This window comes from Hypoxylon trugodes (genome assembly GCF_022578975.1).
Source record: "Hypoxylon trugodes strain CBS 135444 unplaced genomic scaffold F4822scaffold_5, whole genome shotgun sequence".
In the NCBI taxonomy this organism is placed as follows: domain Eukaryota; kingdom Fungi; phylum Ascomycota; class Sordariomycetes; order Xylariales; family Hypoxylaceae; genus Hypoxylon; species Hypoxylon trugodes.
Window position 1 is genome coordinate 2,197,220 of NW_026250020.1, and position 25,640 is coordinate 2,222,859.

Sequence of the window (25,640 nt, forward strand, 5' to 3'; positions counted from 1 at the left end):
TATTTCATTTGGTTCTAATGTACCTTTATTTACAATGATGACTACGAAATTTAATCATCATAGAGATATCAGTCTGAATAGCTTCAGTCGATATACCGAGTAATATTGACAATAAAGAAGTTACTAACAAATGAATCGGAGCTAGGTGAGGGTACGGACCGCACGGCACCCGACAAAGTGGGTAGGCTTACATAGGTAAGTGCGAAGCGAGGTACGGTTCACATGTGGAATAAATACATTACATTACACTTTGTACGCCGCGTGTCAAATAAATGAGCAAGGTGTCCCTAATTGAAGGTACATACGCAGGATGCTAGATAAAGCTAGGTAGCTGCACAGGGGAGGCTAAGGGGGGTTAGGGGGTTTACTTTAGCGTACCTAAGACAGCTAAGGCTAGGCCCTCGACCTGTTAAATCATTCATTCAGCTGAAGCAAGAAAAAAAAAAGTGAGAAAGTGCCAACTGAAGCCGGGCCACGGCTAGGGTAACCCGTATTTTTTTTGGTACTATCATCGCTTCTAATCGTACAAGCCACGCAAACCTCCCTTTTCACTTCTTCTACTATCTACCTCTACCCAAGGTAGCCTTTTCTTCTTCGAGAATCAGGTGTCCCCTTTTTTTGTGTTTCTCGGTAGTGTCAAGAATTATCAATTTATTCTTTCTTTGTGGAAGAGATGCTCTACTTTTGCCATCTTTGACCAGTTAATTTGTTCTCTTCAAGACCCTCCTTTTTTCTTGACCTTTTTTAGTCCGTAAGCCCCCGTTTCCAACCCGTGACATTCATTCAACCATTTCTCTTTATTCTCTCCCCTTTCGACTCGAAGAACGGGGTCAAGAGATAGTTTTCCAATCATGGCCGACAAGAAGGCCGCAGTCGCGTCCGGCGCTGATCCCGCCGGTGACGCTGCTCGCCGACGTAACGTACCCGGTTCTACTACCACCCCTGGCTCTCAAGCACAACAACCAGAGGCCGACGAGAAGAAGGTTCATGGAAAGAAGAAGGTACTTGCATCCGTGCATACAATCCGCCTCAATGCGAACCGCAAGCTTACTTGGATATAACTAGGAAACCTCGTTCCTTGACATTCTCGACCAGTGGGAGTTTATCATTGCGCCCCTGATTTTTACAGCCTTTGCCGTCTTCACGCGTCTATGGAAGATTGGCCTTAGCCCAATTGTTACTTGGGATGTAAGTAGAAAACATGTCTTGTAATCACGAGAGTATTTGCTAACAATCGCATAGGAAGCCCAGTTCGTCCGACCCTCCAACCCTCCCTTTCCCTTGACGCTGACCCCTCGATAGCTTCGGTAAATTCGGATCGCACTATATCAAACGCGAATTGTTCTTCGACGTGTTAGTACTATTAAAGAACTCGGTCGGAATATCGTTGTTAATGCATGGAATAGGCACCCCCCTCTAGGAAAAATTCTCGTCGGTCTCTCCGGAGTTCTAGCTGGTTACAATGGGTCGTTCGAGTTCAAGTCCGGTGAAACCTACCCAGAGGAGCTCGACTACACGTTTATGCGAGCTTTCAATGCCTTCTGGGGGATACTATGCGTGCCATTGGCCTACTACACTGCGAGGGAACTGAACCTTAAGCGACCTGCTGTCTGGCTAGTTACGCTTATGGTTCTGTGCGAAAACTCGTACACGACGATCAGCCGATTCATCTTGCTGGACTCTATGCTTCTCTTCGGAACCGTCGCGACTGTATTCTGCTGGTCCAAATTCCATCGCCAGCAAAAATACAGCTTCGAACCCGAATGGTTTTTCTGGCTATTCATGACAGGACTGAGCTTGGGATTCGTTTGTAGTATCAAACTTGTCGGGCTTTTCGTCACTGCTCTTGTTGGCTTGTACACCATTGAGGATCTCTGGAACAAGTTTGGTAACACCAAGATGCCAGTTCCAGTTCTTGCTGGTCACCTGGCTGCTCGAATTGTCGGTCTCATCGTCATCCCGTTCCTAGTCTATCTGTTCGCTTTTGCACTTCACTTCGCGATCTTGACAAAAAGCGGTCCCGGTGACGCCCAGATGAGCTCTCTGTTCCAAGCAAACCTAGAAGGTAGCGAAATCGGACGAAACTCCCCCTTGGAAGTTGCCCTCGGCTCTAAGGTAACCCTTAAGAACATGGGCTATGGTGGTGGTCTTCTCCACAGTCACGTCCAGAGTAGGTATCCAACATCCTGTGTTGTTGGACTTTGCTAACTATTTCCAAGCGTATCCCGAGGGCTCGACTCAACAACAGGTCACTTGCTACCACCACAAAGACGCCAACAACGAGTGGTGGTTCTACCCTAACCGTCACGACCCCGACTACAACCCAGAGGAAGAACCCCGTTTCGTTGGAAACGGTGACGTTATTCGCTTGATCCACTCTCAGACGGGACGAAACCTCCACACTCACGATATCGCAGCCCCCGTTTCGAAAGGCCAAAAGGAAGTATCCTGCTACGGTAATTTGACAGTTGGTGACGATAAGGATCATTGGCAAATCGAGGTCGTCAAGGATGTTGCCTCGCGTGATAAGAGCAGGGTTCGAACTTTGACTACCGCTTTCAGACTTCGAAATCCAGTTATGGGCTGTTATTTGAGGGCTGCCAACGTTAACCTCCCTCAGTGGGGTTTCAAGCAAATCGAAGTGACCTGTGATAAGAGCAACAATCCCCGTGATGCCTTCACTCACTGGAACGTCGAGGCTCACACCAACGACAAACGTAAGTTCATGGGGTATTATTAGATATATCAGTTACTAACCTTGGAATCACAGTTCCTCCTGGAGACCCCGGCAAGTATAAGTCGCCATTCTTCCACGACTTCATTCACTTGAACGTCGCTATGATGACTTCTAACAACGCTCTGGTGCCCGACCCTGATAAACAGGATGACCTTGCTTCTCAATGGTGGCAATGGCCTATCTTGAACGTTGGACTACGTATGTGCGGCTGGGACGATAAGATCGTCAAGTACTTCCTCCTTGGCAACCCCTTCATCTACTGGGCTTCGACAGCTTCCCTAGGTGCTGTTGGCCTCGTTACTGCTTGGTACATCCTACGATGGCGACGAGGGTTTACCGACTTGTCTCAAGATGAGATCGACCAAATTCACTACTCTGGACTTTACCCCATCCTCGGTTGGTTCCTTCACTACCTCCCATTCGTCATCATGGCTCGTGTTACCTACGTGCACCATTACTACCCGGCTCTATACTTTGCCATTCTCAGTCTTGGTTTCCTCGTCGACTGGACCTTGAGGAACCAGAAGAAGGCCATCCAATACACCATCTACGGAATCTTATACACTACCATCATCGGTCTCTACATCTACTTCATTCCTATCTGCTGGGGTATGACTGGCAGCAACCAAAACTACAAGTATATGAAGTGGTTAGATAGCTGGCGTATGTCCGACTAAGGGCTAGATGAAGTCCAAAGGGCAACCCAAAGCTAGAGAAGGGTAGGCCGTTTAGGTATAGGGAATTCTCCCCTACAAAATTCGACTACTTAGTCCATTTGGTCATAATGGCCATGAATCAAATCTCCATCTCCTCTATGTTCTCTGTTGTTTGATGTAACGATATGAAGGCAAAACTTGCATGAAAGGGAAAAATAAAGAGAGTGGAGTTCACGGCGGTATAACGTGGATGAGGCATATCTGGGGAAATAAAAGCAAACAAGAACTCATCAATCAATCCATCAATCAGTACACCGCTTTCTAATACAACACCACAATTTTTTTTTCTTTTTCTATTGAGATCTAAAGGAGGGGGCCCTCGTCACGAATCACAGTGTTAGGTATAGAAGGTAGTTAATCACAGTGATGAATTGTTCATCTGAAGTTCTTTCGTATGTGTGCTTGATGCTTGATATGCTTGAAAGTAGACATTATTACGTAGGGTATCATCGAATGTCGTATGCGATGCCTTCCAGAATGCAGTTTTCTTATGTACAGTGTGTGGAACCTTGACCCAACCTCATATACATCTTCTTCCTAGACGACTAACCGTTCAACATAAAGCTCATTCAAAGTGCTATGATATGACCGGACTGGATCCGGTTCAGTCTGGGGATTTTCCCATTCCAATTCAAAGACAGTTACGTTTGAATCTCAAGTGCCCACGTAGGCGCAGATTAACAACAACCACCCGCAATGCCCCTACTCGCATCCGCGGATAACTTGACTTGCTTCGCACCTCCAGGCCCCGGTCCCTTTACACCAGACCGACGGTCATTCAAATCGTATTTCCCCGCATTAATATTCTCAAAGATGCGCTCGGCGACTCTCATAAAAGCCTCCTCGACGTTTTCTCCGGATTTCGCTGAGGTCTCGACGTATTGCAAAACACCGTTTCGACGGGCCCATTCTTCAGCTTCTTGGTGGGTTACTTCGCGCTTGTTGGAGTCGTCGGATTGGGCTTGGTCGAGCTTGTTGCCGACGAGGATCACGACGATATCGGGATCTGCGATCGCGCGTAGGTCGTTGAGCCAGTCGGTTACGTGGTTGAAGGTTGTTTTTCGGGTTATGTCGAAGACTAGGAGTGCCCCGGAGGCGCCGCGGAAGTAGGACCGGGTTACGGATTTGTACTAGAGGGAAGAGATAGGTTAGTTGAAAGCTCCCCGTAGTTAAATGAGACAAATGGAACTAGAAGTGCTTACGGTTTCTTGACCTGCTGTGTCCCAGAGTGAAAGCTTCATATGTTTTTGCGGTGTATTGGAGACACGCGGGGGTTCGGGAAGACCTTTATCTGTGGTTGTAGTAGATGACTGTTTCGAATGTGGTGGACCGACGGGTACAATTCTCGAACCGAATTCTACTCCGATCGTGACGTCGTGCTGAGGGCTGAAGCGACCTTCGCAGAGTCGGATCGTGAGCGACGATTTACCACATCCCGAGTCTCCGATGCAGACCAGCTTGGCGATGTAGTCCCAAGGCGGCGAAGACATTGGGATTCGAATGGGTGGATGGGAATATCGGCGAAAGAAGAAATCGGTCACAAGACCTAGGATGAAAGGAGTGGAAATGTGTGAGGGTCCCTCGTCGTGGACTATGTCTTATATCTTCGCCGTGACAAGAGAGATAAGCCGAGGAAGAGCTCCGGCGATCCAAATCAAGAGTTAGTATTGAACTAAGAGCGCGAGCCTATAGACATCTGACAGAACAAATGTAGTATAGAGCCCAACAGGCTATCTTAAGACACAAAGACCACCGCCTTGTTACGTAAGTGAGAGAAAGTGAATGAATACTAAAAAAGATGAAATAGTCTAGAGATTCTTAGGGTAGCACATAGGTTTTGATGATGTCGCCGGGATCAACTACTTTAAACTCGCCTTAGCGCTTCGGGCAGCGGGTCGAGGCAACTCACTGCAGCCAGCTTGGTAGAAGGAAGCTCCGTTATCCTAGTCCCTGTTCCCTATCGATAATGAATTGCTATGGAAGGATAGGTTGGTACCTATAATGCTCAATACCTAGGTACTAAGTCAGGCACGATACATGGCTCTATTCAAAGCGAGTAAGGTAGGGAAGGCACCTAAGCAGCTAAGCACCTAGGTACATAAAGGTAAGGCGGCGGTCGGCGTTTCGAGCACCTGGCAGCGCCGATAGCGCCTGATTGAGGGTGGATGACCTCACCGCGTTAGACACCTGGTATGCTATGAAAGGCTCGTGACATGGTCGCACCATTTATTTCATTTATTAACATTATCATAAGGAGACCATGCCGGTTAATAAATGTATAAGTGACTTTTCCTTATCTCTCTTTCTATTTTCTTATTGGCACAGGGTCTTTTCTATACACTCTTTCTATTCTTATGGTGATTTGCATATATAATTAGTGAACTTGAGCAAGTGATTAAAGTGACGTACCGCATGTAGGCAACCGCTCATACGTACATGTGTACATCCCAAGTACTTATGTAGATAAAAGTAACCTATCTTATCGGAGATAAACTGTTTCGGGGCAAATAAGAGTGGTTGAATAATGAGTAACTGCAGGCTTCAGGGTCCATTAGTACAAGTTGGCGGCACTTGTTAGGCTCATACCTGCCCACTATCCCACTTTGACCGCTTCCGTAATGCAGCTCTCTAAAGTTAGCGGGTCTATGTCCGGATAAGCAGGGGTACTTTACAGTGTGATTAGTGCTGTAGATTAGGTACTTACGTATCTCTGTAGGTAACTAAGCTCTCTACATTTAGTATATTCAGTACATTCAGTACATTTAGTACAGAAGATGGAACATTGGACGCCTGCATGTGAGCAATTCCGAGAGTCATCCATCCATCAATCCCTCCATCTCCATCTCCATCTCCATCCACATCCACATCCACATCCAACAAACCTCGCGACGCCGCCGTTGTCGACGCAACAGCCTTGACCTACCATTTTTTATTTTTGACGTATACTTTCTTCCAACCCATCCTCTTTCCACAGTAGCATATCAAGATTCGGTGTTTGTTACTTTATTTTCTCTTTTATTGGCGGGTAAATCCCCGGTGTTCCCTTTCTTACTATTACCATTAGTATTCCGAGTCGTATTGTTTGCATTATTGTGCTATTGTCACCGCTGATTGATTTGCTTTTTTTTCTTTCGACTCCTGCCTAATTCTGCCCGACAACCCTTCCCCCTATCTAACCTGCCGGAGTCTACCTCCTCCTGCGCACATCCAACATGTTCTCAGAATGTAAGTCAAGCTTCTGCCTATTATACTAGGACCCGAAGTCTGACGTTTCGCTCCAAGATGCCTCGAGGTTTTTAGCCCAGTCGCAGTCCCGATTATCCAACTTCGGCCAACCGGATAACAATGAACCCTCAAATCGACAACCACCGGGGATGTCAGGACGATTCTCTCGGCAGCCTGCTCGGTCCTCGTACCAGACCCGACTTGGGAACCCTTATCAGCCCGCGAACTCACGATTCGGAGGTTTCTCGAGATACAACGCTATATCCGACGCCCCGCTCTTCCATAGTGCCCTGAACGAGTACCGAGAGGATGAGGATGACGACGATGCGAGGGAAGCTGCGGATCTTCGGGCTTTACAACGGTCTCGTCGGGTCTTTGTCTCGAGCCGGTTAGAGGAGAGCTCAGCGTCGGAAAACGATGGGTTAGGTGCCTCTTCGGAACGCGATGGGAACGAATCCCACGAAAATCTATACTCCAGTGCTCGTCCCATAGGCGGTATTAAGAGCAGTTGGAATGGTGAATCGAGTTTTAAAGATAGGCATTCTAGACGGGAATTGGGCAAAGAGCCAGAGGGGTTAGGCAGCCATCAGAACAAGAGACAGAATTCTGAGAGTGACGAGAGTGGAAAGATGGTTGACATTGGTTTGGAATCGACGGTAATGGACAATCAAGTTCCGGATGATCTTCTACAGGAGACACCTACAGATTCGTCACCACCCGCTTTCCAGCAGTTTAAGTCCGGTCCGAAGGGTGTAGCTGGGAGAAGAGGCTCGAATTTAGAACATGACCAACGGTTGATGCGACAAGCTATCGCGGAAGAGGATGAGACGGAAGAAGAGGAGCGAGGCGGCGAAATTCCTGCGCTGGCGCCTGCCCGAATGTATGGGGAAATATTTGTTCACGATCAATTTTTCGCCTGGATCTATCTCATAGCTATCGCATCTCTATTCGCCACCTTCGTGCTCGTATGGTTGCACACCTCCGTCCCAGGCAGGAAGATAGGAGACACTATCTACACAACCCTACATTCTTCATTTTACCTCCTTGCCGTGGATACGCTGGTGTCAATCATAGTGGCTTTAGTATGGATGGCAGCATTAAGGTCTTTCGTACAGCCCTTAGCGCTTCTCATCCTACTCGGTGTCCCGATTGTCCTCTTCTCATTCTCACTATATCCAATGATTTCCAGTTTCCAAGGGCCGGATCACGGATCCCGATTACAAGATGTGGTTATGAGATATGCGGCTATTATTCCAGGTATCTGCGCTATTGTATGGGTATGGCTATTATACAAGGGACGTCACGAGATACAAAGGGCAATAGACATACTAGACTTTTCGAGTCGAATCCTCACTGCCAATCCGGCGCTGGTGCTTCTCGGACTCGGTTCGTTAGGCTTTGTTGTCGGATGGACCTGGATATGGTTATGGATGTTCACAAGGATCTTCCTCGGCGGGTACTTTTCTAAGTCCCTTTCGGCCTTTGTGATTGGCACTGCTACTTGGTGGCTAGCAGTCTTCTTTTTCCTCATGTACGTCTGGACACTCTCCGTCATGGGCGGAGTTGTTCGGGCCACTACCGGTGGTACCGTTTCAAATTGGTATTTCTTCCGAAATAACCAGACCCCCGCTTCTTCAAATGCGGTCGTCAAGGGTGCTCTGGGACATTCAACGACCACAGTATTCGGCACTATCTGTGCCTCTACCCTCCTATCCTTAGCGGTTCGGATCCCTATTTTAATCTTGCCCCGCCGTATCGCAAGTATCTTCGAGTTTATAGGATGGCGATTAGCTCCTCGCCCCGTATCCGTCCTGACTAACCCGCTGGCGTTGACGTATGCGTCAATCCACTCGCTACCCCTGATGGAGTCGGCTTCACAGCTGAGTAGGATTCAGTTTCTCGCTACCGGACCTACTACTACACTTACACCGAGTGCATTCTCTCGACGTGGACAAGCATCGGCATCATTGATGCCTTACCGAATGGCAAAAATGCTCCTCCACGCCGCACGATTCGTTATGTCAACGGCACTAGGGTTTGCGGCATGGGTTATGACTGCACGGCAGCTGCAGGTCCAACTCCCAGATAGTTCCGGCATCAGGGGAAGCGCTTATGCGTACGTTGTTGGTTTGGTAGCTAGTATGATCGGTTGGGGTGTGTTAGGGGCCATGGAAGGTATTCTATCAGGTATCCTAGATGGAGTTCTCATATGCTATGCCAGTGAAAGGAGATTGGGTAGTGAACGCGCGACATACTGCATCGAAGCAGCCAGATTATTCGAGGACAGGAGATATGATGAGAGGGACATGGTTTGATGGATGAATGGATGTTGTATTTTGTGTTCCCGATTGACTTACATTACGCATTGCACTTTTCAGCTTCGGCGTTTTCGCGTCTAGGCCGCCGCCAAAGACGGTGGATAGGAGTCTCGAGATTGGACATGTTAGAATAAGGCTACTTGAAATTATTTGTGTTTTTTTTCGACGCATGAATAGCATGATGCCACGTGGTGGTTTGCTTGGGATAGATGGTAGGGGATTCAATACACGTAGGGAATTGACAGTCAGTGAGTTTTAAGAATAGGGTATTAGATACGTTAGGGATCGTAAATATGAACCCATATTTGATTTTAGGCGGCTTTACCATATAATTACACGACTTCGCGACATTCTCAAACAAATCATCTATACCAAACTCTAGCATTAGTTATCACCGTCATGTTTCTTTGTGGTCACCCAAGTTCGAGATTTAGGGGTTTTACATACCTAGGTACCTACAATGAGCTTCATCCACAGACACGGCTTTGTTCTTCAAATTGTTTAAATACCAATGCCCCTTTGCGTCACATTCACACTAAAATCATCATGATTAATATTTAATACCGTCAATTCCGTACCTCATAAGCTACCTATATAGTAGCTAAATTATAATACTAGACAGGATGGGTTGAATTAAGCATCACGGATGCTTAACTTCCCGCCAGCCGTGTTCATAGAAGATAATCACCCCTTAAAAAATAAAACCACCTCTACTATATAACCCCTATGAACACGGATTCCTCGACCAGCTCATCAAAACTTTTTGATGATTAAACCCAAAAAACAATAAAAACAGCCTGGGTATCCTCCTAATAAGCGCCAATTGAAAAGGAAAAAGAGACATACACTCGTATGTCTAAACGATATAGTACAAAGAGAAAAAAACGAGTTGCCCGAAGCCAGAGGAGCCTAACCATCTACGATAAGGCCTAAAACCTCGGATGCCGGTCGATTCCACGCCGCCCGAACCTAGCGTAGTAGGCATCGTCAATCTGCCGTATGACCTCTCGGGTCACCTTCTTCTGGTATGTTTTACACCAGCGAGCGATCCGGTGAAGAGGGACCCAATGTTCCCTCTTTGTATAGAGGTATTCATTGAGGTACTCTATGGCATCCTCCAGGTCGTATGAATTAGGGTTGTCCCCGCAAAGCCTATCCAATTTACCGCAGAACGCGTAAGACCACGGAGCAGCGTAAATAACAAGGCCTCCATTAGCGCCTTCGCCGCTGTAGACGATGGCGTCTTGTTTTATGGCAGCGTCGGCTAGACCTTTCTGAATTTTGCCCGGGATGCAGATCTGGTTCGAGTTGTTGAACCATTCGGTTCCCAGTTCGTTGTAGAACGCCTTATTGGCGTACCGGGCGGCATCGCCAAGGACGTGGTTCTGCGGGGACCGTGAGTTGCCCAAGAAGAAATCAACGTCATGTGTTGTCTCCCGAGATTGGAAATATAGGACGTTAATAGCCCCACCTACAGCTACCACGCGGATCGTGACTTGCTCTCGATCTAAGTACGTCGCCATGACGTCCAGGGCCTCCTTTAATACGTCCCGAGTAAGGTCGAACTTTACGTTCTCCCAAGGATGACCGTCGGCGTCGCGACGCTGTGAAGGGACCATAACAGGTCCTCCAATTGGGGCTGTGATAATCAAAGAGCCCCCGACTTCCCTGCGATCTCCTCTGTATCGCTCTCTGGCCACTCGAGTGGGCCCAACGGGATCGTCGGTCTCGGGCTTGGAGTGTGCGTGGCCCATTGTGGAAGTCTGAGGAAAGTACTGTGGTATATAGACAACTTTCTTTCGTATATATAATAGATTTCCTCTCTTAACTTAGGATTTCCTTTCTGCAACTCTTCTTTTTAAGCCACTGCGTGCTGGTGAGGAAGTCCAAGTCTCTCTCTCCAGGCGGATTTTCGGGCTTATAATACATTTCCGCTCTCATTGTCGCACAACTATTGTGGTGCACGGTGTTGGACATTGTTCGTACCTCAATACTCGAGTTTTCGAATTACGTATCTGTTTGATAAGTATATTGAACCCAAGGGTATGTTTTTGCTAGATCTTGGTGCAAGTTGGCCTTGTTGGTTAATGTAAGAAACTGTTCGCTCTTACAAAGTATCTCCGATGAACAGGTGGCATTGTCTTTCGGCCGTGTTTGTTGGTATGATAATGCGATTGGTTCATCCCTTTCAATACCCAAGTTAGTAGTAATATGATCCCAGAGTTTTGAAGAGTACATATATAATCTGTATCCCGCCCACCGCGACCATCTCCTTATCTATTGTGTATCGTGCAGCAAGACCGAACATGCTAAGAGATGGATTTGACTCCTCTTTCAGAGCCCCATTCGCAGGGGCAATCCAATCCGAATCAGACTAGCCACCTAGAAGATGTACCATATCAAGTACATCAAATTTCAGCATCCTCGTCGATTAGAATTGTCTGTATATCAGACACTCACTGTACACAGCCAAGTTTACCCGAAGGAGACATCCTGCTTCACGCCGGTGACTTAACCAACAAGGGATCATTCGAAGAAATCCAAGCGCAGTTGGGCTGGCTCAAGGAAGCACCTCATAAGTATAAAGTTGTTATAGCTGGTAATCACGATGTCTTACTAGACCCCGCGTACGTGAAGCGGTTTCCGGACCGTATATATGAAGGGGAGGGGACATCGCAAACCGACTTAAATTGGGGTGATATTATCTATCTCAACCGATCATCTATCAAGCTCGACTTTCCGAATGGTCGTTCACTTGATATATACGGCTCACCGCTTACCGAGCAATTCGGTACGTGGGCTTTCCAATACCCTCCTATCCGAGACGTGTGGACAAATAGTATCCCCAAGGGCACGGATATACTCCTTACTCATGGTCCTCCAAGGGGTCACCTCGATCTCGGAGGCAAGGGATGTCGATTCTTGTTGAAGGAGATCTGGCGGGTACGTCCCCGACTTGTCGTATTCGGACACATACATGCCGACCATGGACAGCAGGCTATTACCTACAGTTCTGATGAAGCATCATACGATATACCAATGATGGGAGAAATAGGGGTTTGGGCTACCTTTGTTATCAGATTCCGTCTGGCATCTGAGAAGCTTTCTGAACTTCTCTGTTGGCGATCGGAGGCCTCAAGTAGCACAACGCTTGTTAATGCTGCGGTTGTGGGTGGTCCCGGCAATGTGGAGGGAAGGCCAGCTATCGTAATAGATATTTAAACACACCTAGAGCCGAAATGGATAGACTTGAAATGTCGATAATGAAATGTCGCTATATATCCAGGCTATGTCTTTTGTGATGCCATATTCCGTACTCACTATTCTTGGGTGTGAGGTTAATGACTGGGTAGTTGTATCGCCGATGATAGACCCAATTGTATGCAAAGTTGTTAGGCGAATCTTTTAATAGTATAGCCAACTTTTGGTTTTGTTGAGGATCACGGTTTAGTCGCTTTGCAATCCTTCTCCCATGCAAACTAAAATTTCTGTATTGGTTGTGTCATCGTGGACGCCTTCAAATCCGGGAAAGATAGAGCGAAATTATACGAAGCGATAATAATTCTAGATATTTCAAATTGTATTCGTACGTAATTGTGGCTTAAAGTCGTATTGAATAAGGAAAGCCTACATAGATGCTAATAATTCGTAAGCTAAAGAGGCACAATTTACTTGTGACCGGGTGGCATTGTGAACGTCGTCAGCTGTCTCGCCTGTTCTCTAAAAAGTTGAAGATGGGAAGTATTCTAAATACAAGCACAGCCCCAATATATGCGGGTGGTGATTGGTGGCCTCCAGCAATCGAGGGGGTTCGAGTTTCGAGGGGCAAAAAGTGGTGAATGTCTCTCACAAGTTACACATTCGTGACGAAGAGCCCACTAAGTACTTGTCAGGTACAAACCATTAGTCAAAGTATAATCGGGGTTTAAGATGCCGAAACCGAACTGACTGAGGCAATGCCCTTTTTTAAGTCACCTAGGTATACATTAGGGGGCTTTATGGGGAATGGGGATGGGATGCGGTTTCCACATCATTAGATACATATGTACATTTGTATGTTAGGGGTGTACTTGACGTATCGAATCAGCTGTACATCTTGTATCATCCTTAGTAGAATCTAGAAGCGTTGCGTTGCTTTAGCAGGAACCACGGGTGGCCACCTGCAGTAGGTTTGTTACTATTTATTCCCATTACTGTGAGACATCTTAGAAGAAGGTTCTTGCGTTAATATTCGTCCAATTTTCTTCTTTTCTTCCGCCCAATCTTTTTTTCAAATACCTAATTCCTCACCAAACATATCAGTTTGGGAATAAACCCCTCCTTTGCTTGCGAGGAACCCCACTTTCTACTTCTTATAAGTCGGTCCATCAACCAGCCAACTACTTTACATCTATCTACCTACATAGACATTGGTACATGTAATCCATACAACACCATATCGCGTCGCAAAATAAAACTCGACACGTATGGCGGACTTCTTACCACCTACAGGCCCGCCGCCTCCTAAGGTACCAGAAGGCTGGGTCGCCCGCTGGAACGATCAATACCATGAGTGGTAAGTCATGGCTTGGCTCTCATACCTCAATTCTCCGCCCCTCACGCCACTTACTTCATTCGTCGCATCATCTAACCCGCTTTGCTTCATATAGGTTCTATGTCAATACGTTTACCAAGAAATCCCAATGGGATAAGCCCACCGAGCCTGCCGTAGACCCGAACGCTCGCGACGACAGCCTGCCTCCTGGCCCACCTCCCGGCTACACCCCAGGTCGAAGCCCCGCGCCCACCGACTCTAAGAATCCCTTCATCAACGAAGCCACCAAGCCTAGCGGGCCCTCGGGTTCACACGATGAGGATGCGGATGCTCGATTAGCGCGCCAGCTACAGGAGGAAGAGAACGCTCGTGCTGGTGGTGCTGCGCGGTCGTACACTAACGCCCCGACTCCACCGCAGGGCTACTCCCCATATCCGGATCAGCAAGGCCAACTACCACCACGCTCTGGAAGTGGTACAACCGACAAGGCCAAGGGCCTGCTAGGCAAGTTCTTTGGTGGAAAGAACAAGCCCCAGGGCTACGGTGGCGGCGGCTATGGTGGTGGATACCCGGGTCAGCAACCACAATACGGAGGACCTCCTCCCCAGCAGTACGGTGGCTACGGCAGCCCTCCCCCACAACAGGGATACTACGGTGGACCGCCCCCAGGTCAGTACGGAGGTTACGGGCCTCCGCCTGGCCAGTATGGTGGTTACGGTGGCGGATACCCTCCCCAACAAGGTGGCTACTACCAGCAAGCTCCGCAAAAGAAGCCAGGTGGCGGTATGGGAGCAATGGGAGGCGCCGCGTTGGGTGTAGGTGCGGGTCTAATAGGTGGTGCTTTGATCGCAGATGCGATTGACGACCACGAAGACCACGAGCAGCAGGAAGCGTACCAGGATGGTTACCAGGACGGCCAGGATAATGATTTCGGCGGTGGTGACTTCGGTGGTGATTTCTAAGCTGCTCATTACCTGACGCTATATTCACATCATATTTAAACCTATGTTTGCGATGCTTTCTACCACATATGAGCACTGTTTAGCTGGGGAGGCTGTTTAGATTGGGTCGAGCAAGGAAGCCAGAACGAGATAGGCAAAGAAGCAAGTAGCCAAGCATTGATCATGATTGAATGAAATCTAAATCGGGCATGAGAAATGAAGTGGAAGGGTCTGGCTGGGTTGGGTCGGTTAGGTACATAGGTCCTGCAATGCAGCTTCGTTTTACGAATCACTTATCTCCATGCGCATGTGTCTATATTCGAGTTGATAGGATTGACACCGTCCTCTAGCCGTTCTATTCCCTCTATATAAATGTTCGTACAAGCTTGCCATAATTCAATATCTCATAACACTCTATCTCTTTCCTGCCTTTTTGCTACCGCTGTTGTTACTACCAGCAGCAGATGCCTCGCTTTCATCTTTCTTCTGCCCCGCAAGGTAAGCGGCCATGTCGAAGTTGCCCATGGGGTTGGCGCTGGATTGTTGACCGCCCATTATCGAGTTCATTGGGTTGTTCTTTTGCTGTTCTTCCCACTCGGCTCGCATTTCGGGGTCCACTGGAGTTTTCGGTGGTTAGAAGACAGTGATCTATAGTGCGCATAGAGAGGAAGGGGCTTACTGTTCTCAACTAGCTTCGGCACGCCGAGGAAGAGTACCATGCTGACGAGACCCATGAGGATCATGGGGTTCTTAAGAATGCCGAAGACGGAGACTGTAGGTGCGTGTTAGTTTAGCCCAATATATTCAGTTTTCTCCTAGGTAGAGAATCCACGTACAAGATCCCCTCTCAGTATAATATTCCTTCGGGCCCAAAGCCCGCAGCGCGAAATATCCGTCCCCATTCTTTTGCACCTTCTGGCCCTTATTTCCCCAGTCATTTCCGCGGTACGTCTCCCACACAAAGAATACCGGTGTCTCGTTATGCTCTTTCGTTCCATCAGTATTAGTAGCGCTCGTGCTTCGCTGCGCAACATCCACGCGCAGCGGCGCGAAGGCATGCGTTCGACAATGGATATCGACGAGGTACGATCCGATCGTTAGATTCTGGAAAACGAATGTTCCGGCCGCAGTTAACGGCGCGGTCTGCGAGACGCCGAGGGAGGAGAGTGTTGCGTGCGTAGTCGGTGGCAGGACGTGTGGGTTGGAAAGATGTTGTGAGGATGGAATCCATAGTGTTAGAGAGTCTGTTGGTGAGGCGAGGATGGCGTCTGATGCTTGATCTGTACTAAGCCCTTTGCCTTTGTACTTGGCGTGGTATGTCTTTCCGTCTACGACGACGCTGGTTGAGCCGCTGAACGATGTTGTTTCGGCGGAGGTAAGCGAGCATGCGGAGAGGGCGCCTAAGAGGACGCTGGTGAGTGTTGGTATGCGCATCTTGTGTCTGTCTCCCCTCTCGATGCTATTAGTATATAGCTATAAGTAGTGAAGATAAATGGAAATGTAAGTCTCTAGATAGGGTTTGAGGCTATGATGTTATACAGTTTGTCGTTTGGAAGGTTCAAAGTCCTACATACACATTATGTGGGGCCAAATTGGGGGTTGTCTTGGCGCCGGATAGGTACCATACAACTGGAAAGCAGAGCCAAATTTAACATACCATCCCATCTCTCCGTCTTCTATAAACTTCGCAACTTTTTATCGCTAAAACTATGCGTCTCATTTGACTAGTGCTTCATGGCTATTCCGCATTCTAATAACATGTCAAGTTTGGGTGCTCATAAAATTTCCCCTTATCTCACAAATGTGATATGATTCTTTACTACTTGAATGGGTATAATTATTCAAAAATGTGCTTGCAGGTTCCTTATACGACTGTTGGTGCTTCATCCTTCTTGGCTTCCGCTCCCGAACCTCCCTCTGCTCCCTTTGTGGTCGCAGCAGACGCGTTCTTGAACGATTGTTCAAAATCGGCAATGATGTCGTCAATGTGTTCCGTACCGACTGAGATACGGATCAAATCCTCAGTCGTACCTGAGGCAATCTTCTCTTCATCTGACAACTGCTCATGTGTTGTGGTCCAGGGATGAATAGCCAGCGTCTTTGAATCGCCAACGTTGGCCAAGTTGGAGATCAGCTTGAACCCATCGACGATCTGGCTACCGGCAGCACCACCACCCTTAACTCCGAAACTCAGAACGCCACCAAAACCCCTCTTCAAATACTTCTTAGCGAGTTCGTGGCTGGGGTGGTTGGCCAATCCCGGGTACGATACCCAGCTTACGTAGGGGCTGGATTCAAGGTACTTCGCAAGCGCAATTGCATTTTGCGCATGTCTTTCAGCTCTCAAACTCAGTGTCTCGAGGCCAAGAAGGAGTTGTTGTGCTCCAAATGGGTTAAGACAAGAACCTAGATCACGTAGAATCTCAACTCTCACGCGAATGGCGAAAGAGATAGGGCCAAAGGTCTCCCAGAATTTAAGACCATGGTAACCCTCAGACGGCTCAACAAATTGGGGGAATCGGGCTCCATTCTTGCCCCAGTCAAACTTTCCACTGTCGACTACGACGCCACCAATTGTCGTTCCGTGACCTCCAATCCACTTCGTAGCCGAGTGGACAACAATATCTGCACCATGCTCAATGGGCCTTACGAAGTAGCCTCCAGCTCCAAAAGTATTGTCGACCTATTGAAGTTAGTATATTTTGCATCTTGCCTGGGATACTTGTTTAACTTACAACGACGGGGACACCCTTCTCATGAGCAACTTTCGCAATGGCCTCGAAGTCTGGCACATTGTACCGAGGGTTACCAATGCTCTCAAGATATACGGCCTTCGTCTTGTCGTCGATAGCCGCGGCAATGTCCTCGGGCTTATCACCCTCGATGAATTTTGTCTTGATTCCGAGTCGTGGCAGGAAAACCTTGAGCTGATTGTACGTGCCACCATATAAGTTGGTAGTTGAGACAATGTTGTCACCAGAGTGCGCGAGAGCAGCGAAAGTCATGAATTGAGCCGACTGGCCGGATGAGGCACCAACTGCCGCCACACCACCTTCTAAGGCAGCAACTCGCTTCTCAAAGACATCGACAGTAGGCTGTTCATTTCGGTTAACATCGGGCCAAATATGACTGGCGCTGACAGATATTACTAACGTTCATAAGACGACTGTAGATGTTGCCGAACTCCTTAAGGGCGAACAGCCTTGCGCCATGTGCCGAGTCATTGAAGGCGAAGCTCTATTAATGACAGTCAGCTCATAAACGTCCGATATGCTAATATCATGACAAACTAACAGTAGTCGCGTAGATGGGAACAGCGCGAGCATTCGTAGCTGGATCTATCTGGGCGCTATGGCACAATTAGCTGTCAACGCCCGAATATCTTGACAGTATTTGAGGAATTCCCGTACCCCGCATGGAGCTGAAGTGTCTCAAAGTTTTTACTTAATTCCTCTGCCATTGTGACTAATTTCAGATATTAAGTCTTCTCGGGTATAAGAGAAAGGTGAGAATCAGATAAGTGAGAATGACAAGATATCACGACGTCGGGCGATACCCAAATAGAGAGAAAACAGGAAGTATTTGAGTTCACAAGCCTATAGGACTTACTACAAAGATATGTGTCACTTGACTTAGCTTATATGTATCTCTTCATCACAAACGACTTCCCGACAATAGCACAGTACTCTTAGGCGAATCGTCACTCTTGGATTTCCGTTTTGGGGAATTGTGGAGTCGGGGTAGAAAGCACGCCATCGACTATCTCCTGTCGACTTGCCATGTAGGTCTATGTACTACCTATACGCTTCTGCAAGTATACATACTACTTACGTAGGTAGCTAGCCGTGGTGCTCGCTATAGAAAGTTACTTGGACTGAGGGGTTTTCGACTAGCTTCGCTCCATCTCCCCTGTCTCTTTCCTTTATATAGAGCTTGACTTCATTGGTCTGATATTTCGATATTATAAATTATTTTATTGGAATATGAGTTGCTTACTTCATAATTAATACTTCCTTTTCTACATTTTGTACGTATAGAAAAACTAGGTAGCTGAAAGGAGAAGTATCGCGGGGCATCCCACGCAAGCTATAGTGGGAGGTCACAAAAGCTAGCGAGGCATGGCGGGGTATCAATAAAAAACACCATCCCGTAGCCGTATTGCGACAGAACTAAAGCCCGTATACCGGTACATGGTGTAGGATATCGGGTGGGATGGTTCGTACTACCCCAATACCAGATGGCTGGAAACAAAGTTGCGAATAAAGTTTATACAAAGTTCCTACATTAACTTCGCTACATGTATGAGGGAAATTAAGGACTCATTACATGTAGTATAAGGCTAGCCGACATCGCCATCGCAATCAATTCTCTAACCCCTTATCCCTCTTCATCAATAATTCATTCACTATGTGTCAAGTTGATTAATTCTCATCGCGCAAACAGTATTGATGGTATATTGGATATATTCGTTCCGTCTTCATAACAAGAGCTCAGCCGAATCAGTTTCCCTTTAGTTAGTTAAGTTTTAACTATTATTGTTTCAAATTAACTCCAAATAACTCCTTCACAGCACAGCTCCCTTTCCCGGTACATCCCATCCATGGACGTACTGGCTGGCTAGTCATCTAGACGAAGCCTTCAATTCCCCGATTTTCTCTCATTCATAGCCACCTTCCCGTATCCTAGTAAAAAAACCGCAATCCCTTTGGTTGGATGAATGGGTTGATTGATGAATGAATGTGTACAACACAGATGACTGTCTACACTTTGCCTAGATGCAAGTATACACGATCCCACCGCCCAACCGTCTTCGCCTCTACGGGGTAATCGAGAGACGGACGGTACGGGGATAGCGGGATGTCAGTGTACCCGCGGCCGCTGCCGACGGAGAGCCGGTCGCCAGTTTGGCTTACGGTCACGCTTACGCGGCCGAGGTTTCCTTCATAGGGGGCTCGTTTAAAGGGCCCTTGTTGCTGCCCTTGCGGCCGAAAGTCGGCCGCTTGAAGCTGGGGAGGCCCGCCTTCGCGACTTCCTTTCCCATAAGGATCGCGGATCCGGTCCATAGTAGAAACTCGAAGGCCCCGAAGGCGATGGCGGCGCGCGCTGCTCCGCACACGCTGCCTCGGCAGAAAAGTAGGCGGCTCATGAATACGCTGAGTGCAATGAAGCCGGCGAAGTAGAAGAGCGCGTTAAGTACTTCGAGGCTCATTGCCACGAGTGGGTGAGATACTAATTAAAATGTGAGTTTTTGGAAGACGTATATTGAGCTGCTTGGCTCGTTTTGTGGTTACTTACGCTTGGGAGCGAATCTCGGTGTTAACTCGAGGTAAAGGACAGATACAATCGTGATTACTGATACTACTAGTAACCAGTTGACCTGCGAAGGAGACGTAGTCAATGTGTCTACATTGTACCAGTGCGCAACTAACCAAACCCAAAGTTAGCCCTTGCCAAAACAGCAACTTTACGCATCCCTTTCTATCATGACAAACGTACCATATGCCGTAAGACCCATCACAATGAAGGCGAAGAGTAGTTGGGCCGCCCGGATACCCAGGATAATAATGCTAGATGAAGCCATGTTGCCGGTTTGAAATCGAGGTGTACGGTTAGGAAAACGAACGTCACGGTGCGTACCGGTCGTCATAAAAACGATATTTTAATGAAGTACGCTAGGGAGGCGAGGGGGGAATTATTTGGATTGTATAATAGTTAAATAAGGAGCGTCAACAGCGGCAAAAGAATAGAAATATCCCAAGGAACGGAAAGAGGGCACCAGGCACGCAACAGATATAACGGGTGGAAAGAAAAACAAGAATTGGGAAGGGATCGAAGGGGAAAAAAGAAGAACCACCTACCATTCATGCTACATCCCGGGGGGGAACCAATGGGTAATTATCAAGAATCCGGAGACAAGTCACTCGTCAGGGTGAATGGGAATATCCCTGGTTGATGGTTGATCGTGTGCCCGCGAGTTGGCACTGACTTGAGCTCTGATCGCCCCAATGCGGGCGGCGATGTGCTGCCTTGAGACCATCTGAAACAGCAAAGATCAGGGGGTGTGAGCCATGCGCAAGAGATTCGATTTCCCGAACGGGGTCGTTGGTAGGGCGGAACGACCAATCCAGCCCAATCATCCCCCCATCATCTGCCGTGGCGGTCCCCACAGGGGTGCTTCGCAAATGCTGGGAAGGGTTCTTAATACAAGGACAAGAAAATCTTCGAGTTTCTGGTTTGGCTTTTGAATCGTCTTATCAATATCGATTCCGATCCCAGCGACCTTGGAACTGACAGATCACTGCGGATATTTCGTGATGCGATAATTTTTTGTAGCAATCCTATTTTATAACATAGCAAGACATTTGATTCTTAAAGATCCAAATTCCTCTCTAACTTACAAGTACATGAGATTCTAGCGTTTATTGTTGGCGGCAAGATGCGAGTGAAGCGAAATAAGAGGGGCGTGTATCACGCTGGCGGGCGCGTACACGTAAGTACAGCAGCGGAAGTCCGCATATCCATCCATTGCTATACTCAACATCGAATCGACTCGATACCAAGGTCTGTCTAATTTAGCAGTGCTACGTACGCACTTACCTAATCTACCAAGAAAATCTCCTTGTTTGACGCGCATGGGAATTGTTTCCATTTACGACCGATAATAGAAATGCCCAGACTATGAGGATCATGAACAAATACGTGAGAAATAAAAGATTGAAACATGAGATTGCGGGGATAAGATAAAGAGTAACCAAAAATAACAAAATGTTTTGCAAAACAATGTCTGTTAAGACTCGGAATTTGTTGATGGCTTGTATCAGAAGGCTTGTTCTGAAATCTTGAAGGCATCTTGGCTACCGGAGCCAAGTCGTCTCATCAGTTCGGGACTAAGCTTTGAGTGCCGAATATCTTACACGGCCAAGAAAACGCGCGTGCGCTCAGGCCTGCCTGCGTAGTGTAGTGGCGAGAAATCGATGGATTTAAGTATGTGCCTATTTTAGGATCTTCGGAGTTTCTATCGTGGCTTGCTGCCGTGTTATAATCATCTCTGGATGCTCTTCGGAATTGAGTCGTTTTAGACTGAGTGGCGTTGTTCTGGACCATCCTGCTAGATCTGAGAAAATTAAGGCAAAACAGCGCTAATAGGCGTGTGGTAGTACCTAAGCAAAGAAATTCTTCGAATTAAGAATCTCGATATTGCTATTTGAATAGTAATAAATTCACATGGATATAAGTTGCTTGCTAGCTCAGATATCTCCAACGAAGAATATATTCCTTGAAGAATGAGGAGCGGTTCGTGGTGACAAGGTGGCCGATAGCCTCTTTATTAACATGTCATTTGGCTTGACGGCTATTTTCGGCTAGGATTGTGTCGGAGTAATCTTGGCGATCTCTCAATCATACGGCTGGCTGCAGTGAGGCTTGAAAAAGGAGATAATGAGAGCTGAATCGTGTGTCACGAAATGGCGGTACCTGCGTGCAATTGTTTCGAGGCGGCAACGCCTACAAATGTATCTCTCTATCGGCTTTTAGTTGAAGCCACCATGTGATAATTTTTATATATTGTTGCCTGCATACCTAGTTAGAACGAGGTAAGGAACATGCATATTTGCCCAGAGTCTTTTCGCTTCCTCATGGTATGTCTATAAGGGCAGTCTATCGAAGACGAGTCAGCCAGAAGCGTTATTCGCAAAGTGAGGCCGTAGATCGCTTGTAAATATAAAAGTAAGCTTATCTAAGTCAGGTCATTTCGTTATTGGCTTTGAAAAGGTCTAGTCCATAATAACCTTAAGTTAAATCCAACCAGAAAAAGTTCAACTAATCACGGTACTACGGCATGGAAAGTGCCGGATTATATGCATACGTCTTTAACTGTTCGGCCGATGACCGAATCTTAACCAATGTCTTTGCTTTCAACCAATGATGACCGAAATGTCTGGGGTAAGTCAGTACCCATCTATTGCTCCGAGGTCTAGTTTCTGTCCAATCATATCCACGTATTGTTAAGATCGAGTCCCTAGACCTCGGCTCGCCTAATAGAGCTACTAGTAGTTTCGTGCATAAGCTGGGGAGGTACCTACCTAACAAACAAACAGAGCGAGCACATGTGCAGCGCATCTCGGCGAAGCTCATCTCCACCACTTTTGCTTACATGCGAGACAAATTGAGCCGGATAGGGGCACATAAATATTTTTACATACCTCTTTTGTCAGTTGTGTATACTTCCTAAGGCGAAACTGTTTTATAAGCTTAGACCTATACTTTTCATCTCTATCATTTTAGATGGTAGGTATTTAGTGTTGAAGCTATTGCTATCCACTTAACAATCCACCTCGGTATCTTCCCTACATAGACTAAACTCTAAGTGGGTCACGTCTGTGTAGCAAGTCGAGAATAAAGATTAAGGTTGCGACTAAAGGTGACTTCCAATTTCTTGAGTCGCCTTTTCTTCCCTTACATCTTAAGAAATCGTTTTGTTTTTAATTGTTTTATTTTTTTCCAACCCACCTATCAATACTACCATCTTCGATTCTACCGGGTAGCTGGATAAAATATGTCTGGAATTGGCCCTGACCCGCAAACTCTTGCGACGATTAAGCAATTATCGACGCCGCCACCTCCCGGCTCGCCCTACGCTGTACCTATACCTGGCACCGAACGAGATGGTCGAAGCCCTGTTTACAGGCACTGGCGATTTCAAGATAAGCCTCTGCTCGAAACTTATGTGCCCGAAATACGCACTTTCCACGACCTTTTCCAGGATGCTGTAAAGCGATACCCCAATAACAAATGCCTGGGTACGCGACCTTGGAACCCGACAACCAAGAGCTGGGAAAACCACTTCGAATGGCAGACATACACTGAAGTCGCGGCGCGAAGCAAAAACTTCGGGTCTGGTATATATGAACTTCATCGTCGCATTGGCGTTCCGCCTGGTAACCATGGTGTTGGTATCTGGAGTCAGAACAGGGCCGAATGGCAAATCACAGGTGAGAAACCCCTAAAACTCGAAGCGGCTGCCAAGTCGAGACCGATCTCCAGGTGTTCAAATTTCTGACTTACGTAACAAAGATATCGGGTTGAGTTCGCAGTCGCTCTTTTCTGTCTCGCTTTACGAGACCCTGGGTCCCGATGCGTCCGAATACATCATCAAACACGCCGAACTATCTTGCGTAGTCTCTTCGCTACCCCATATCCCGACTCTCCTCGCCCTTGCGCCCCGAATACCCTCACTTAAGTTGATCATCTGCGTGGATTCCTTAGATGCGGGGGAGCAAGATGGATACTCTAAAATTGCGTTGCTAAACGGCATCGCTGCTCAGCACGGTGTCCAGATATGGTCGATGACAGCTGTTGAGGAACTTGGAGCTAAGGTGGCTCACCCTGCGCGCCCTCCTCGTCCAGAAGATATTCTTACCGTCAACTACACATCTGGTACTACTGGTGATCCCAAGGGTGTGATTTTGACGCATTCCAACTGTGTGGCAGCAGTTGCCAGTGCCCGTTCCAGTGGGTCTTATACTCATACGGATGTCACTTTCTCGTACCTACCTCTAGCCCATATTTATGGACGAATGATCGACCAGTGTGCTATGTCTTCGGGTAGTGCTATAGGATATTTCCATGGCAACATGCTAGAGGTTATTGACGACTTGAAACTTTTGAGACCTACCGGTTTTATCTCGGTACCTCGTCTATTCAACCGAATCAACCAGGGCATCCGAGCCCAGACTATCCAGGCCGATGGCGTGAAGGGTGCTTTATCGCGAAGAGTTATAGAGACGAAGAAAGCTAGCATGAAATTGCCACCTGGAAAGGCGCACAATAAACACTTCCTCTACGATAGGATATGGACTCCTAAGGTGAAGGCCGCTGTTGGTTTGGACCGATGTCGCTCCATGGTGAGTGGAAGCGCGCAGCTCGATCCTGATGTCCACGAGTTCCTGCGAGCCGCCCTAGGCAACTTTTTCTGCCAGGGATATGGTCTTACCGAGTCTTACGCCGCGGGTTCATTCCAGCTGGACGGCGACTTTACGATAGGGAACGTGGGTGGTCCCATGCCAGGCATAGAAGTATGCCTAGAATCCCAACCTGAGCTCGAGTATCTCGTGACGGACAAGCCCAGGCCGCGAGGAGAGTTGTTGTTGCGAGGGCCGTTCATTTTCCGTGGCTACCTAAAGAACGAAGCGGAGACCAAGAAAGCCTTGGAGGCGGATGGATGGTTCCACACTGGTGATATTGCCGAAATCGATGAATTGGGTCGAATCAAGATCATTGATCGCAAGAAGAACGTTCTTAAGTTATCTCAAGGAGAGTACATATCTCCTGAGCGAATTGAGAATGTTTTCATGGGCAGCTCTAATCTAGTCGCCATGGCCTTCGTTCACGGCGAACCAAGCCAATCGACCCTGGTCGGTATCTTCGGTGTGGATCCGGTAACATTCGGTCCATTCGCTAGTAAGATCCTAAGGAAGACTGTCGCCCCGGAAGATATTGAAGCGATCAAGGTAGCTGCTCGAGACCCTCGTGTAGTGAAGGCTTTCCTTAAGCATCTTGACAACATTGCCAAGCAGCACAAGTTTAACGGGTACGAGCGCGTACGCAACTGTCTTCTGGACTTCGAACCATTTACTGTGGAGAACCAGCTTCTCACACCAACGTAAGTTTTTCTAAGGGTCTTATCATCTTATTGTACTCCTGCTGACATAAATCGTGTTTAGGTTGAAACTTAAGAGGCCGCAAACGGTTAGGAAGTTCAAGACGGATATCGACCGCATGTACGCCGAGATCAATGCAGAGACCGCAAACGTCAAGCCGAAGTTGTAATATATCGGCGATTCTGTACCATATATTTTATTTTACGTTATGTATACCTGTTATGTAACTACATAAGCGATGGCGCTCAACTATTCTTATTAATGTGATGAATGAATCATACATATTGTTGGATGTCTTTATAATCCTATTTTTCTATTGTCGTGACAACCCCACCAACCCACTACTTCACTAACAGCTATACCCGTATTAACTTACAACTTTACAACACTACATATTTAATAATAACAAGTAAAAGTCAACGACGTAGTAAATGCCTTTTGTTAACGAGATGATAAAGTTTATTTTAAAAATATAAAAAAGTAAATATTTTAATATAAATAAAATTTAAAT

The 25,640-nt window shown here is 47.2% G+C and overlaps 10 protein-coding genes across 10 annotated transcripts; 5 read left to right on the plus strand and 5 right to left on the minus strand.

Moving 5' to 3' along the window:
* Positions 1–651: 651 nt before the first annotated feature.
* On the plus strand, positions 652–3,782 carry F4822DRAFT_259198 (glycosyltransferase family 39 protein). Its single transcript, XM_051454549.1, has 7 exons — positions 652–1,001; positions 1,066–1,188; positions 1,243–1,250; positions 1,303–1,353; positions 1,407–2,170; positions 2,220–2,717; positions 2,771–3,782. The coding sequence occupies exons 1-7, from the start codon at positions 852–854 to the stop codon at positions 3,412–3,414; spliced, it is 2,238 nt and encodes a 745-aa protein (XP_051314596.1). The 5' UTR covers positions 652–851; the 3' UTR covers positions 3,415–3,782.
* F4822DRAFT_404063 (GTP-binding protein rab2) lies at positions 3,775–5,488 on the minus strand. Its single transcript, XM_051458161.1, has 2 exons — positions 4,656–5,488; positions 3,775–4,583 (listed from the first exon to the last, which is right to left on the minus strand). Exons 1-2 carry the CDS (start codon positions 4,941–4,943, stop codon positions 4,131–4,133), a joined length of 741 nt encoding a protein of 246 aa, XP_051314597.1. The 5' UTR covers positions 4,944–5,488; the 3' UTR covers positions 3,775–4,130.
* Positions 5,489–6,252: 764 nt separating this feature from the next.
* On the plus strand, positions 6,253–9,512 carry F4822DRAFT_404065 (uncharacterized protein). Its single transcript, XM_051458162.1, has 2 exons — positions 6,253–6,678; positions 6,736–9,512. Exons 1-2 carry the CDS (start codon positions 6,666–6,668, stop codon positions 8,991–8,993), a joined length of 2,271 nt encoding a protein of 756 aa, XP_051314598.1. The 5' UTR covers positions 6,253–6,665; the 3' UTR covers positions 8,994–9,512.
* Positions 9,513–9,532: 20 nt separating this feature from the next.
* On the minus strand, positions 9,533–11,031 carry F4822DRAFT_259240 (uncharacterized protein). Its single transcript, XM_051454550.1, has one exon. It carries the CDS (start codon positions 10,748–10,750, stop codon positions 9,926–9,928), a length of 825 nt encoding a protein of 274 aa, XP_051314599.1. The 5' UTR covers positions 10,751–11,031; the 3' UTR covers positions 9,533–9,925.
* On the plus strand, positions 11,032–12,421 carry F4822DRAFT_259248 (Metallo-dependent phosphatase). The gene has a single exon (XM_051454551.1). The coding sequence runs from the start codon at positions 11,313–11,315 to the stop codon at positions 12,216–12,218; it is 906 nt and encodes a 301-aa protein (XP_051314600.1). The 5' UTR covers positions 11,032–11,312; the 3' UTR covers positions 12,219–12,421.
* An 864-nt stretch (positions 12,422–13,285) lies between these two features.
* Positions 13,286–14,668, plus strand: F4822DRAFT_259308 (uncharacterized protein). Its single transcript, XM_051454554.1, has 2 exons — positions 13,286–13,551; positions 13,646–14,668. The coding sequence occupies exons 1-2, from the start codon at positions 13,463–13,465 to the stop codon at positions 14,490–14,492; spliced, it is 936 nt and encodes a 311-aa protein (XP_051314601.1). The 5' UTR covers positions 13,286–13,462; the 3' UTR covers positions 14,493–14,668.
* A 20-nt stretch (positions 14,669–14,688) lies between these two features.
* F4822DRAFT_259283 (uncharacterized protein) lies at positions 14,689–16,098 on the minus strand. The gene is made up of 3 exons (XM_051454553.1): positions 15,308–16,098; positions 15,151–15,243; positions 14,689–15,088 (listed from the first exon to the last, which is right to left on the minus strand). The coding sequence occupies exons 1-3, from the start codon at positions 15,903–15,905 to the stop codon at positions 14,886–14,888; spliced, it is 894 nt and encodes a 297-aa protein (XP_051314602.1). The 5' UTR covers positions 15,906–16,098; the 3' UTR covers positions 14,689–14,885.
* Position 16,099: 1 nt separating this feature from the next.
* Positions 16,100–18,244, minus strand: F4822DRAFT_259282 (O-acetylhomoserine ami). The gene is made up of 5 exons (XM_051454552.1): positions 17,882–18,244; positions 17,766–17,820; positions 17,625–17,708; positions 17,207–17,566; positions 16,100–17,154 (listed from the first exon to the last, which is right to left on the minus strand). Exons 1-5 carry the CDS (start codon positions 17,929–17,931, stop codon positions 16,336–16,338), a joined length of 1,368 nt encoding a protein of 455 aa, XP_051314603.1. The 5' UTR covers positions 17,932–18,244; the 3' UTR covers positions 16,100–16,335.
* A 1,148-nt stretch (positions 18,245–19,392) lies between these two features.
* On the minus strand, positions 19,393–20,052 carry F4822DRAFT_429448 (membrane-associating domain-containing protein; the record flags this gene model as incomplete). Its single annotated transcript, XM_051461102.1, has 3 exons — positions 19,393–19,700; positions 19,767–19,895; positions 19,968–20,052. The coding sequence occupies 3 exons, from the start codon at positions 20,050–20,052 to the stop codon at positions 19,393–19,395; spliced, it is 522 nt and encodes a 173-aa protein (XP_051314604.1).
* Positions 20,053–22,571: 2,519 nt separating this feature from the next.
* Positions 22,572–25,429, plus strand: F4822DRAFT_404077 (long-chain-fatty-acid-CoA ligase). The gene is made up of 3 exons (XM_051458163.1): positions 22,572–23,461; positions 23,544–25,131; positions 25,193–25,429. Exons 1-3 carry the CDS (start codon positions 23,026–23,028, stop codon positions 25,296–25,298), a joined length of 2,130 nt encoding a protein of 709 aa, XP_051314605.1. The 5' UTR covers positions 22,572–23,025; the 3' UTR covers positions 25,299–25,429.
* The last annotated feature ends 211 nt before the right edge of the window (positions 25,430–25,640 follow it).